The 15,272-nt window shown below is 43.6% G+C and overlaps 2 protein-coding genes across 4 annotated transcripts in view; one reads left to right on the top strand and one right to left on the bottom strand.

Annotated features, from left to right (window-relative positions):
- ift140 (intraflagellar transport 140 homolog (Chlamydomonas)) overlaps positions 1-15,272 on the bottom strand; it is a 73,036-nt gene that overhangs the window by 9,049 nt on the left and 48,715 nt on the right. For all 3 annotated transcript variants that reach the window (XM_078417958.1, XM_078417955.1, XM_078417957.1), the window contains exons 19-24: positions 6,207-6,384; positions 4,954-5,144; positions 4,226-4,321; positions 2,226-2,358; positions 1,683-1,826; positions 138-266 (exon numbers count right to left, since the gene is read on the bottom strand). In XM_078417958.1, coding sequence (XP_078274084.1) covers positions 138-266; positions 1,683-1,826; positions 2,226-2,358; positions 4,226-4,321; positions 4,954-5,144; positions 6,207-6,384 — 871 coding nt within the window. The remainder of the gene's footprint in view (positions 1-137; positions 267-1,682; positions 1,827-2,225; positions 2,359-4,225; positions 4,322-4,953; positions 5,145-6,206; positions 6,385-15,272) is intronic.
- Positions 7,452-15,272, top strand: part of tmem204 (transmembrane protein 204) — a 29,542-nt gene continuing 21,721 nt past the window's right edge. Inside the window, exon 1 of the mRNA XM_078417965.1 lies at positions 7,452-7,724. The gene's annotated coding sequence lies outside the window, so the exon portion shown is untranslated. The remainder of the gene's footprint in view (positions 7,725-15,272) is intronic.

Genomic DNA, 15,272 nt, shown 5'->3' with positions numbered 1-15,272 from the left:
TTCCCACAGGAAGCTGGAAGACTAACTGGTGTTGATCAAGGCCTTTCCATCCAAAGGAGAGAATTAGGAATCAGGAAAGTAATTTTATCCAAAAACACTTCGACCAGAATTCTAGATAGAAGAAGGACGGTGCGTACCTTATGGTAGAGCATCACAGCCCGGTCCATTTGGAGCCCCTTCTCCTCGTAGTAACGAGCTGCCTCCATCATGTCCTCCGGGGAGCTCAGGAGGGACAAATTCATCAGATGATCATCAAAGCCACTGTCCTAAACAAGAACGGATTCGCTCATGTCTGTACTTTGCTTGTGTAGAAAAAGTTAATGCATTTAGAAAGTATGGAACTCGTGTTTATTCATCTTTTGGTGAATATTTTGTAGTCTGTGATGTGTCCAGCAAAATGATTGTTTTTTCCACATGTTCCAGGCGTCAGCGTCTGTGCTGCTGGTCAGTGGAGTGTGGTCCACAACCGTCAGCATCATACATTGTGTCTCGGTTCCAAGCACAGGAACAACCCCTACGATTCCAGTCTCATAACTGCCATCCCAATGGGACAATCTGCTTCAGTATGACCAGAACTAACTCATGTTACCGGATGTTTAAACTCTCAAGTTGCATTGACTCATTTTGAAGAATGCTTTCTTCCCATGGATGATCAAATCCTGCTGCGAGGTTAATTTACTGGATGAGTTATCTAGATACAGAGGCTAGATTCAGGGGCACAATTTCAAATCCTTTCATGGCAGCACGGAAACAGGCCCTTCGGCCCACCGAGTCCATGCCACGCACCGATCTCCTGTTTGCACTAGTTCTATGTTATCCCACTTTCACATCCACTCCCTATACACTAGGGGCAATTTACAGAGGCCAATGAACCTACAAACCCACATGTCTTTGGGATGTGGGAGGAAACCCAGAGCAAACCCACGCGGTCACAGGGAGAATGTGCAAACTCCATATAGACAGCACCCAAGGTCAGGATCGAGCCCTGATCTCTGGCACTGTGAGACAGCAGCTCTACCAGAAGCGCTGCCCTGTCAAATATTTTCACGAGTCATTGTTCACTGAGGCTTTGGGTTGAGTTGACTTTAAGGGATTTACAGATCTCAGAGAAAATGATGAGAAATACAAGTGAGCTGGAGACAAGGAACTGCAGATGCTGGAATCTGGAACAAAACACCAGTGCTCGAGTAACCAAGTGGGTCAGGCAGCATCTGTGGAGGGAATGGACAGACAATATTTTGGGTATGAATCCTTCTTCAGACTGATCATCACCTGTCCATTCCCTCTATATGCTGCCTGATCCACTGAGTTACTCCAAGACTGAGTTTTGCTTAATATAAGTGAGGAGTTTGACTTTAGACTTTAAAGATTACAACGCGGAAACAGGCCCTTTGGCCATCTGAGCCCGCGATCACCCTGTACACTAACACTATCCAACACACTAGGAACAATTTTACTGACGACAATTAACCTCCAAACCTGCATATCTTTGAAGTGCGGGAAGAAACCAGAGCACCCGGAGAAAACCTCCATGGTGACAGGGAGAAAGTTAAAACTCCATGTAGACAGCACTCTTAGTCAGGATGGAACCTGGGTCTCTGGCGCTGTAAGGCATTAACTCTATCGCTCTGCACTGTGCCGCCTTTGCAGAGACAGGATCCAGGGATCAGTGCAGCACTTACCTTGCAGAGACGTATTGCGTTGTTATAAGCCTGTGCACGGGTGTAGAAGTGAATGGCCTGTTTGACATCATCCCGAGCCTCGTACTGGCGAGCCAGGTGATAGGAAGCCGCTTGATTCCCTGTCTCATTGGCAATTTCAGAGGCCTTGGGAAACAATAAGCACAATCCATCACCAAACCTGTCGTTTGCCTGGCAAGGCTACTGTGTTAACTAAACCTTTGAAATAGATACTATTAATATGGTCCTAGAGTCAGACAGCAACTTGCCCATGCAGACCAAGATGCCCCATCTACACTAGTACCACCTGCCCACATTTGGCCCATATCACTCCAAACATTTCCTATCCATGAATCTGTCCAAGTGTCCTTTAAATGTTATTATATAGTATCTGCCTCAACTGTCTCCTCTGGCAGCTCGTTCCATATACCCACCACCCTTGGTGTGAAAAGCTTCCCCTCAGGTTCTGATTAAATCTTTCTCCTCTTAACCGTAAACCTATATCTTCTTGTTCTTGACATTCAGACAACATTAGAAAACTCTTACCTTTTGGATATTACCAAGATAACAATGAACACGGACAAGAGAGAGGTAGTCTTGTGCCTTCTCGTAATATTTCAAAGCAGAGTCCATGTCTGCCTGACTTTCCAAATACTGGGCCCACCAATTCCACAAACTCCTGTGAATAACAATAGAAAAAAGACTCACCACAGGGACTCTGCAAAAGCCACGGAGATCCATGACTAAAGTCATGGCTCCACATTGCAAGAGATAACCTGCTCTTTACAACAACGATTGATGAGCAGAATTGTCAGGTTTATTGTCAGATGCACGTCGGTGAGGAACAGGTACAATGAAAATTGTGCTTGCAGCAGCATCACAGGCATGTTTGTAGACTCAGACAATGCAAATGTCCGTGGTGGTGGGAGTGTTCCATTGCTTAGGTAGGAGGGAGCAGGTCAGTTCAAGAACCTGATGGTTATGGGAAAGTTGCTGTTCCTGAAGCTGGTGGTGTGGGACTTCAGGCCTCCTTTGAGTAGGTGAGGCCTGATGGGCAGGGAGTGTGGATGGGTAGTATTGGGTGTGGAGTGCTCCTTCCACTATTTAAGATGGCTCTCTCTATGCTCTGGGTGAAGTGATTCAAGATACTCTGTGCCATGCTGGCTGCCCCTTCATTATCTGGATCAGTCTAGTCCTGTGATTCTCAGAAGTCGGTGAAAATGTCTTTGAAGCTTTTTTCTGTGTTTTGACAAACTCTTGCCAGTACTATGACCATATTGGATGTGGGGGTGATAATTTCCCTGGCGGGGGGCGGTCTAGAATAGTCTCAAAATACAGTATTGTCCATTCAAGTCAGAGGTGAGCAGAAAAATGTAGAAACAGGAAACTGCAAACGCTGGTTTACAAAAAAACACAAAGCACTGGAGTAACTCAGCAGGTCAGGCAGCATCTCTGGAGAACATGGATAGGTGATATTTTAGGTTCTGATGAGTCTGAAGAAGTGTCTCGTCAAGAATTGTCATCTATCCATGTCGTCCAGAGGCGCTGTTTGACCCGCTGAGTTACTCCAGCACTTTGTACCTTTTTCAGAGATGAGCATAAATATTTTCACTCAGAGAGCATTAAATCTTTGTAAACCTTTACCCTAGAGAACCGTGGAGAATTAGTCACAGATATATTTACGACAAATTGATAGAAGTTTTTGATATTAAGGGAATCAATTAATATTGAGGTTAGTACCATTGAAAGACCTGCCATAGTGTTGTGGAAAAGCAGAGCAGGCTTAAAGGACTTATTCCTGCACCTACTTTTTGTTTTATATAACTTTGGAGCTAAATCAGATACTGTTATAATGGAATGCAGGTCAGCTCAGCGACAGGACCGTAATCTCTTCCCCAAAAGGTTGTGATAATGAATTCATGAAGACAGGGATGGATAATTTCCTGGGATATCAGTATCAAGAAGTATTGAGTAGAATGCCAAAGAGTACAAAGGTCTACATTGGAGGATCTGAATGTCCTGTTTTGCGGCGGAACTGAGAAATAAATACTGCAGATGTTGGAAATCTGAAATAAAACAGAAAGTAATGGAAATACTCAGCAGGTTGGGCAGAATTCATGGAGAAGGATATTGAGTTAATATTTCTGATGAAACATTGAGTGTTTCTTTCTCCACAGATGCCACCTGACCAGCTAAGTATTTCCAGCATCTTCTGTTTTAATTCTAGAAGATACCTTACCAATCAATTCAAAACAAATCATATAGTCTCTCAACACTTTGGTCATCCAAAGACAGTAATTTCACTTCTTCATCTCTCTTTACAATACAGTTCTAGATTTTCTCACGGAAAGATTTTCTCCACATCCACCATTTCATAATCCCTCGAGATCTTATTTGTTTCAATCAAGTTGCCTCTCACTCTGCTCAACTCCAAGCCAGACAACAATGGCACTTTTCCTTCCCTGAAGTACACACTACACACTGTAATGGAGACGGTTGGTGGGCCCCATGAGTTTCTGTATGCAGGCCTGCACTCTGCCACTCACCTGTCCTTTGTATTGTTGACGTACACTTCGAGTGCTTGCAGGTCTTCCAGAAGCATCCTCGGTACCTCAAATCGGTGAGTGTCTGACTTTTCATAACTGGTGGGACATGGAAATAAATTTGGTCAAGCATTTTGCAACCCCAACCCAAGTCAGATCAAAATTATTCCTCCGTGTAGGCTCCACTATGCCTCTCTTTTTTATTCATTCGCAGGTCATGGACGTGACTGGAAATGCTGACATTGCCCCGAGAGACGGGAGAATTTGGGTCAACCACATGTAGTGAATCTGGAAACAAATGTGGGCCAGATCAGGAAAGGATGCCAGATTTCCCCCCAGAGGGGGTTTTCATTAACCAAACATGTTTCATGCTTATTGTTACTGATACCTATCGCACCTACTTTTTAAAAATAGTTCATTTTTATTTATTTACTTGAAGCATACATTTTCCAGCTGCCACTGTGAGATTCCAACTCATATTTTGGATAATAGTCCAGAACTCTGGCTGCCGGACCAGTAACTTAACCACCATCCCTTCATTCCCTCAAAAGCTTCACACGAGGAACTTTACGTTTGTATAGATTTGACAGGTGACAGGATTAACTGACAACAGTCCTGTTAGACTCTTCATGACAGAGTGTTTAGGTTCTGTGATAGTGCATATAAAGGCTATGACATTTTCCCTGGACCCTCCCAGCTCGTCTGATCTCTCGATCTGTTTGTACACTTACTGGCTGAGTGCGAGGTGTTGCTCCCCCAGAGCTTCTAAGTGCTTGGCATAATTGTAGTATGTTGTTCTGAGGTGGACTCTGTCAAATGTCTCAGCATTTTCTATCGCCTTCTGCCACTGTCCTGAGGCTTGGTAAAATTTGGTAAGCAGGTCAAACCGTTTACAGTTTCTGTAAAGTCTCTCGGCGTCTTCCTAGAAAGTTACATGAAAGAAAATAAATCAATTTTGTTTAGTTTGAATTATAGCTGCCTTATAAAAGCAGCCAACATAATCAAATAGTTGTCCCACCCCGGTCATTCCTTCTTCTCCCTGCTCCCTTTGAGCAGAAAGTACAGAAACTTGAAAGTGCGCACCACCAGATTCAGGAACAGCTTCTTCCCCTTTATTATCAGGCTTCTGAGTGGTCCATCCAAAAGCTAGGGTACTGTCCGATTCATCTCAAAGTCCAATCCGACAGTGCCCTAGCTTATGGAAGGTCCTGTAGGATATATGGATTAATGTGCTACAATGCTGAGAACTATAATCTGCACTCTGTACCTTCCCCATTGTTTTATATATTGTATTTGAGGTTGACGTGATGTATTTATATGTAGTATTATCTGATCTGATTGGATAGCATGCAAGACAAAGCTTTTCATTGTACCTCGGTACATGTGACAATAATAAACCTAGACCTTTCCGAATCAGACAATCCATAAGCACAGTGTCTCCATACGTGCAAGTGTGGGGTGTACAGAATGACGTGTACATTCAAAACAATCGCAGGGCATGGCTTTATAAGGCATCTCCTATTGAATAAAAGGCTAGCTCAGGATATTAGATTAGAACACACATGATGTATTTGATGAAACCTACCCAATGATGTAAGACCTAGATAGAGTGGATGTGGAGAGGATGTTTCCAGTAGTGGGAGAGTCTAGGACCAGAGGGCACATCCTCAGAATAAAGGATGAATTTTAGAATAGAGATAAAGAGAAATTTCATTAGCTAGAGGATGATGAATCTGTGGAATCCAGTGCCACAGATGGCTGAGGAGGCCAAATCATTGGGTATTTTTAAAGCGGAGAATGCTAGGTTTTGAATTAGCAAGGACATCAAAGGCTACAGGGAGAAGGCAGGAGAATGGGGTTAGAGGGAAAAATAGCTCAGCTATAATCGAATGGTGGAGCTGAGCTGATGGGCCAAATGGCCTAATTCTGTTTCTATGTTTTATGATCTTATTTTACCGTTCGCCATGCAGATACCTCCACGTACCAACATTCCCAGCTGTACAGCCAGCATTGCCACTCTTGCATCCAGTTCAGGCTCCTGTGCTGCCTCCCGCAGCGCTCTGGCTCCCCGCGCGTGGCCCATATTCCCCAGGCACACCCTGGCCACATCCAGCCTCCGTGTCTTCACGCACATCCTGGCCATGTTCTCCCACACTGTCTCACTGTGGGGAAGAGCAGAAGGGGTCAATGGTGAAAATCACAGCTAATGCTCTCCATGATGTTTCCTATTGTCATTGCATCCACTGCCAGCACTCAACATAAACTCAATGGCATTCAGAAAAAACAGCTTTCACACCCCCTGCTGTAGAATGTGGGGTTAGGTTTACAACACAAAGTGCTGGAGTTATTCAGCGGGTCAGGCAGCATCTCTGGAGGACCCGACATTTCAGGTCAGGACCCTTCTTCAGACTGATTACTACAATCAGTCTGAAGAAGGGTTCTGATCTAAAATGTTGCCTATCCAGGTCCCCCAGACATGTTGCCTGACCCACTGAGTTACTCCAGCACTTTGTATTCTCTGCAAGATTCCAACATCTGCAGTTCCTTATGTCTACCCTAGGTTTAGGCATATTATCTTCTGGTTTATTGAGGTACAGTAAACAGGTTTTGTTTGCGTGCTATCAAAACAGATAATACTGTACATTAATATAATCAAACCAGACACAAGTACAAAAGATAGAATAGGTACAAAAGGTAGAGACTTCCTTTTCCATTCAAAGAGCGAATCTGAACACTAACTGAAGGACTGAGAGAGGTGGTTATTGTAGACTGAAATAGAGATTCAGTCTAAATAAGTATCAGCTCACACTGCAAAACTGCTGCGAGAGTTTAGTTAATGTCAGCTGGCCATGGCCTGATGCGGTGCGGATACTGGAACAGAGAGTTCCGCCACAGACCTGGCCATTCCAGAAATAAAGCCCTGATCCCAACAGAGCAGTTCTTGGCAGAATAACTGTGTTGATCAGGATTTGTCCAGATTAGCTACAAAACAAACCTCCTGAAAAACAATTTTACACTTTTAGTTTATTCTCCAGAGGCGAAAACGCATGAGACTACAACAGCAGACAAAAAAATGATTGGCACCGGTCACATCAATGCATCAGAATTTGAGAGGACATTTTAATTATTTTTTTCCCTGATGGTTGAGATTTAAATGCTCTCTTCTCCCTGCCCCCAGCCCCTCCCCCATCATTTCTAAGACTGGCTTCCTGTACGTCAGAGCTCACAGCTGGGAGCTGGCTGGCTGCTCTCTCCATTGGGAGATGTGCTGAAGAGTAAGTCAGCAGGCAGAGAGCGTGCACGGCAGCTCCTGCAGCCTAAGGCCCAACAAGACTTCTTTCCCATTCGCCTGCCGCCTTAGCACCAGGCACCGCAGAGCTCCCTTGCTGTAGTTGCTGGGAATGTCGCAGCTTTCTCCCAGGATGGCATCACATTATGAGGCAAGGTCGCAGTAGAAATGCAGACTACAGTTAGCAACAGATGAAATGGACTTACTGATTGGGTAACTTTTTCTTACTTAAAATCCAAATAGTTTTGGGTGATTTAGAATTCATCCTTTTTAAAATGATGTTACTTAACTATGATACCTGTGGTTTGCTGAAACAGTTTAAACGGTATAATAGGAAATTTCCCCCCAAAAGGAAGGGAAATAGTTGGAGGGGCTTCCAGTTTAAGTTTGTAAGTGTATGTATATTCAGCATCTAAACTGACTTTATCCCATAGACTCCCATTTTACGTGTGCAGATTTTGTGCAATTCCCCAAAAGTTGGGTATGTTCTGGAAATTCAACAGTACATTTGTATTTGGTATTTGTGCCTAAACTGCCGACCACTGTGACTGGGGGCGATAAAGAACATGCAGTGAGTACTCAATTAAATCAGAGGTAACTTTTAATTGAATGAAAAGTATCCACGAGTTATACAATCCTCCCCAATTCCACAATATCACAAACATAATGCATTCCCTGGGTTATATAGTTGAAAGTAGACCTAAACATGTTGATGAAAAGCATGAAGAAACTGTCATTGTACAAATGATACAATCCAACGTGGGCAGCAGGAAAAACGGAGAGCTCTGAGACTATGCCGTTACTGAGTGGCCACATGTGTGGTGGTCTGCAATACGTATTGTGACTTAGCGTGTCACAATATACCCGAGGGATGGGGAATATCCGGAAGCAACTCCAACTTTACTGCATCCTTTTCCTTATATCTCAAACAAAATGAACATTAAGTTCAAGTCAAAATTTTGCAATTATATTATGTTCACCCATCGCTGCCTCTGTTTCAAACCCATCCAGTTAAATTCTCTTACACAGCTGCCTGTCTGATGTTGAGAGAGATAATTAGGAGGAAGAGGCTGTGATGGTTCACTAATCCTAGTAGTCATGAAGAAGAAATTGTGTTAATGTATGTATGATCACAACAGATTGAGAGAGACGATGTTAGTGGAATCAATCTACGGACACTAGGAATGAGGAGCATTGTGTCTGCGGACTGATCAGGAACTGGGAGAGAGAGAGAAAGACTGGCGTCTATGCATTGATCAGAATAAGTAGGAGAGGTGGTGTTGGTATGCTGACACAGTAAGTACATCGTGGAGGGATTGTGTCCATTCACTGATGCCAGTAGCTGGGAGTTTGAAGGAATCATCATTGGACCATTGCACAGCCACAAGGAGTGGGATGAAATAGTGTCTGTGCAATAATGTCAATTATAAGGAACGGTAAGGAATGAAATCTGTGCACTTATACAATTAAATAACTACAGTGTCAAGCAATAATCCAGCAACTGGAAAAGAGAAAGAATTGTCCTTGGGATTCCTGCATGCTCACTAACAGTAGACAATAGACATTAGGTGCAGGAGTAGGCCATTCGCCCCTTCGAGCCAGCACCGCCATTCACCGTGATCATGCACAATCAGTACCCCGTTCCTGCCCTCTCCCCATATCCCTTGACTCCGTTATTATTAAGAGCTCCATCTGACTCTCTCTTGAAAGCATCCAGAGAATTGGCCTCCACTGCCTTCTGAGGCAGAGAATTCCACATCTTCACAACTCTCTGAGTGAAAAGGTTTTTCCTCATCTCCGTTCTAAATGGCCTACCCCTTATTCTTACCCTACCCCTGGTTCGGGACTCCCCCAACATCGGGAACATGTTTCCTGCCTCTAGCATGTCCAATTCCTTAATAATCTTATATGTTTCAATAAGATTCCCTCTCATCCTTCTAAATTCCAGAGTATACAAGCCCAGTCGCTCCAGTCTTTCAACGTACGACAGTCCCGCCATTCCTGGAATTAACCTCGTGAACCTAGGCTGCACTCCCTCAAGAATGTACTTCCTCAAGTTTGGAGGCCAAAATGCACACAATACTCCAGGCGTGGTCTCACTAGGGCCCTGTACAACTGCAGAAGGACCTCTTTGCTCCTGCACTCAACTCCTCTTGTTATGAAGGCCAACATTCCATTGGCTTTCTTCACTGCCTGCTGTACCTGCATGCTTCCTTTCAGTGACTAATGAACTAGGACACCCAGATATCGTTGTACTTCCCCTTTTCCTAACTTGACACCATTCAGATAATAATCTGCCTTCCTTCTCAAAGAGAAGGGCTGAACTGAGCTGAATACCTGGGATTTTGTGCAATGATCCCAACAGCTGGTGAGGAAAATGAATGGTGTCCATGTTCCGATCACAGTAACTAGATAGCAAGAATAATGGTTGCGAGTGGTCCCAGTAACCGAGAACAAGAGGGAGTGCGCTGCGCAGACATCCCAATAACAGGGTGAGGAAGTACTGCATCCGCCCACTGATCACAACAGCGAGGAAAGACTTGGAATTGTATCGGTGCACTGATGACAACAGCCCGGACAGGAAAGGAAGTGATATGGGCTGAGTGATGGTGCACTGATTCCAATAACTGGGAAAAGGAAGGAGTTGTATCCGTCCAGTGATCCCAATAAAAAGGAGCAATGTCTTTACACGACATCCAGTGATGAGGGCAGGTGAACTGTGTTCAGTGATCTCAATGCTGGATGGAAATTAATTGTGGCCAGTCCCAGCTTTGGTGTGAGCTGGGAACATATTATTAAACAGTTCACATTGTAAAAATCATTCAATTCTCACTGTATTTACACTGCACATGACTTCCATAATTATTATAACTAGCAATATAAAAGCCATGACAACACCTCTAAAGAAGTAAATTAATTGCAACTTCCATTGGAATTTACTGAGGTTGTATAAGGAACTTTATAAACGCAAGTTAGTTCTGATCGGTGGGCAGTGATACAGCTTAACATTGAAGGACAAACAGAACAGATATCTCAAGGTTCACCCTTTACTCAAAGTCAGGCGTGAAAAGCTGATGGAAATCTATGACAGCTGTACACAACTAGAAATAGTGACCAGAAATATTTTGCAGATCCTTGCATGTGGGAAATTGACTATGATGTGCAATGTGGAGAGGCGCGTCCTGGAACTGTTTTCTCTGCGAGCATTCTTGGGAACTCACTGCCAACTCAGTATTAACTGCTCCCTGCGCACCACATCAGCCATTGCAATAAGTTAAATGCTAAATTATCAAAGCTTGGGATTGTGAACCCGCCTTCAATGCTCTACATTCCAACGCAACATATTTCACCAGCAGAGTAATGGGGTCTCATTGAGAGGGAAAAAAAGAATTTTCTTTCAAATAGTGACTTCCACGTCTTCACTCCTAATTTCCATCCTGCACTCAAATTCACTTGGACCATCTCCGACATCTCCCTACCATTTCTGGATCTCACCGTCCCTATCACAGGAGACAGACTGTTGACCGACATCTACTACAAACCTACTGACTCCAATAGATATCTAGACTACACTTCTTCCCACCCTGCTTCCTGCAAAGACTCCATCCCCTACTCCCAATTCCTCCTTCTAAGCCGCATCTGCGCCCAGGATGAGGTTTTCCATACTAGATCATCGGAGATGTCCTCATTCTTTAGGAAACGGAGGTTCCCCTCTTCCATTATAGATGAGGCTCTCACTAGGGTCTCCTCGATATCCCGCAGCTCTGCTCTTGTTCCCCCCCACCCCACCATTCGCAACAAGGACAGTGTCCCCCTTGTCAATAGACAATAGACAATGGGTGCAGGAGTAGGCCTTTGAGCCAGCACCACCATTCAATGTGATCATGGCTGATCATTCTCAATCAGTACCCCGTTCCTGCCTTCTCCCCATACCCCCTGACTCCGCTATCCTTAAGAGCTCAATCTAGTTCTCTCTTGAATGCATTCAGAGACTTGGCCTCCACTGCCTTCTGAGGCAGTGAATTCCACAGATTTACAACTCTCTGACTGAAAAAGGTATTTCCTCCTCCCCTTCCACCCCATCAGCCGTCGCATACAGCATATAATCCTCCAACACATTCGCCACCTCCAACGGGATCCAAGTACTGGCCACCTCTTCCCATCTCCACCCCTTTCTGTTTTCCGCAGACACCATTCACTCCGCAACTCTTTGGTCAATTCGACCCTTCCCACCCAAACCACACCCTCCCCAGGTACTTTCCCCTGCAACCACAGGGGATGCAACACATGTCCCTTTACCTCCCCCATCGACTCCATCCAAGGACCCCGGCAGTCTTTTCAGGTGAGACAGAGGTTCACATACATCTCCTCCAACCTCATCTACTGTCTGCCTTAGCCTACCTGATCTCCCGGTTGTTCAGCACTTTAACTCCCCCTCCCATTCCCAATCTGACCTTTCTGTCCTAGGGCTCCTCCATTGTCAGAATGAGGCCCAGCGCAAATTGGAGGAACAGCACCTCATATTTTGCTTGGGTAGTTTACACCCCAGCGGTATGAACATTGACTTCTCTAACTTCAAATAGCCCTTGCTTTCCCTCTCTATCCCCTTCCCCTTCCCAGTTCTCCCACCAGCCTTACTGTCTCCGACTACATTCTATCTCTGTCCCACCCACTCCCCTGACATCAGTCTGAAGAAAGGTCTCGACCCGAAATGTCACCCATCCCTTCTCTCCAGAGATGCTGCCTGTCCCGTTGAGTTACTCCAGCATTTTGTGTCTAACTCCCACATCTTTCCAGGTTTGATCTGAAACATGAACTGAGATATTAGTTTAGTTTAGCTATATAGCACGGAAACAGGCCCTTCGGCCCAACAAGTCCATGACAACCATCTAGTTTCACTAGATCTACGTTATCCCACTTCCTCATCCCATACTTACAAATTATCGGCAATTTTACCGAAGCCAATAAACTTACAGATCCGCACGTGTTTGGGATGTGGGAGGAAACCCACGCAGTCACAAGGAAAATGTGCAAACTCCACATGTGCATCACCCGAGGTCAGGATTGAATCCAGTTCTCTGATGCTGTGAGCTCGCAGTGCCACTATCGTCGTAAAATTCTGGTGTGTGAGTGAATCCAGAGTGATGGGAGTACAACCAATGAACCAATCTGACCCAAGGTAAACTCCAGCTCATGATGGACAGGCACATAGGCAATGCTTCCAGCTCACCTCTACACTCAGCTGCTGGCAAGGTCTAATTACACAAATTTCATTACCCTGATCTTTTACTGACTAGCGAGACATTTGTGGTTAGTTTCAGTACTTTGCTATACATTTCATGATATGAAATGCTCCTCACCCTGTCAATAGTCCAGCACCCATCAAGTCAATGCCTGATCACCACAGAAATACTGCTGAGGCCTCTTTGTTTACAGTTTAAATCACTGTCAATCTTCCTGTACTTCAAATTACTGAACTGATCTCCAGATGAAGGTTCACTCTATCAAGGTCTGTGGTTAAGGTCTATCATTGTCTTTCGATGACGGGGAGATTTGAGTACATTCCTAGAACATTTGAGTCATAAACCTAATCTAACTGATCATATCACATCACAGAAGATGCGTAGTTCAATCTTCACCAGATGTTGAAAATAGCACAGTTTCTACCAAGGAAACAATTAGTAGCACGTGCACAAAGCTACCTATAATCCATATTTAGCAAGCCCTGATACATTTTGTACCAGACTATATATAGAATCAGAATGAAAGGGTTAAACTAGAGAGATTGCGGAAAAATTCAGTCTTTGTGCTCAACATTCTTCCTGCTCTGACTTTAACACAATGACAAGCATATGTACCTAACTAGCAGGAAACAGCAACTAGCTTTTAATAGAGAGCAGATGTGTCGGGTAATAGAATTGAAATAGAAAAGTACAGAAACTATTTGTGGTAATGGTACTGTTTGTGGAAGTGTACTCTAGATGCATGAGCTACGAAACAGGATGGAGTGAATCAGACGGATACAAAACTTGAATAATTGTTAAACGTATATCATAAGCTGAATTTTACTGTAAGTCCTATATTGTCTCTAACTATAATTGGGTAATGGATGTGGGATTTTGCAATCTGTTCATTCCTAAATGAGGGAAAAATGTTCCCAATGTTGGGGGAGTCCAGAACCAGGGGCCAAAGTCTAAGAATATAGGGGAGGCCAATTAAAACTGAGATGAGAAAAAACTTTTTCACCCAGAGAGTTGTGAATCTGTGGAATTCTCTGCCACAGAAGGCAGTAGAGGCCAATTCACTGGATAAATTTAAAAGAGAGTTAGATAGAGCTCTCAGGGCTAGTGAAATCAAGGGAAATGGGGAGAAGGCAGGCACTGGAATTTAGAAGGATGAGAAAAGATCTTATCGAAACGTATAAGGATAGCGGAGTCAGGGGTATGGGGAGAAGGCAGGAACGGGGTACTGATTGAGAATGATCAGCCATGATCACATTGAATGGCGGTGCTGGCTCGAAGGGCTGAATGGCCTCCTCCTGCACCTATTGTCTATTGTCTATTGCATGGGTTATTGATTGTGGATGATCAGCCATGATCACAATGAATGGCGGTGCTGGCTCGAAGGGCCAATGGCCTCCTCTTGCGCCTATTTTCTATGTTTTATATGTTTATGCTTAATGCTCTGAGATTTTTTTCAAAGACACCAAAAACTGTTTTTCATCGACCAGTTACAGATGGTTTGAACCAAATGTAATTTCCTCTTGGAGAAAAATCCTCCCACTTCAGTTATGGCTCAGTTAGCAGTATTCTCGCCATGGAGCCCGAGGGTATGTTCAAATTCTACTCCAAAGACTTGAACATAGAAATGTGGCTGGCTTTTCAATGTGGTATTTGGTGCTGCACTGGTAGAGGTGCCTCCTTTCAGTTGAGAAGTTAAATCAAAGATCATGCGGCATTATTTCAAAGAGGATAACCTCCCTGAAAATGTGCCCAGGACAATATATACCCCTCAAACAACACAATAAAACAGAAAGTAACCCAGCAGGTCAGGCAGCATCTGTGGAAGACCCAGATAGATGATGTTCAGATCCATCCATGTCCCTCCAGAGATGCTGCCTGAACCACTGAGTTACTCCAGCACTGTGATTTTGTAAACCAACGTCTGCAGTTCCTTGTGTGATCAATACAATTGATTAATAATCCTGATTAATGTATTCTAAGAAAAGTTACATAAAGATAATATTCAGAGTCAAGACCTGTCATTGTATATGGATTTATGATCCTACATTTATAATTTATCTTCTCAACAGATCACTGATAAGTATGCAGGGGTAAAAACAGTCGTTTTCAGCAATATTCCTTAAACAAAAAATAAAATGAATAAATTTAGTGCTGCTTACATTTTGATGTAAACATGAGAAGAAAACAAGAATGGACAAAAAAATGAATAAGTAGCCTTCATTCTAATTACTCTATTGTGCTGATACCAACATTATCCTAAAGCAAAATTCTGAAAATCCAGAAAATGTGAAACAAAGCTGAAAATGGCAGAAATATACAGGTCAGCAGATATCCATAAAGAGAGAAACAGTTAACATTTCAGATCAATGACCTTTCAATACCAGGACGTATCACCTTAAGGAAATAATATGTACATTTATTGTATTAAAAATAATAAATTTACTAATTATTCTCTATAGCAGAATCCAAGTGTGACATAAAATGTTTTGTGACTGCAAGCAGACGCTCCTCTACAGTC

This window comes from Rhinoraja longicauda, chromosome 21, assembly GCF_053455715.1.
Source record: "Rhinoraja longicauda isolate Sanriku21f chromosome 21, sRhiLon1.1, whole genome shotgun sequence".
Lineage (NCBI taxonomy): Eukaryota > Metazoa > Chordata > Chondrichthyes > Rajiformes > Arhynchobatidae > Rhinoraja > Rhinoraja longicauda.
This window is presented reverse-complemented; position numbering and strand designations above follow the sequence as displayed.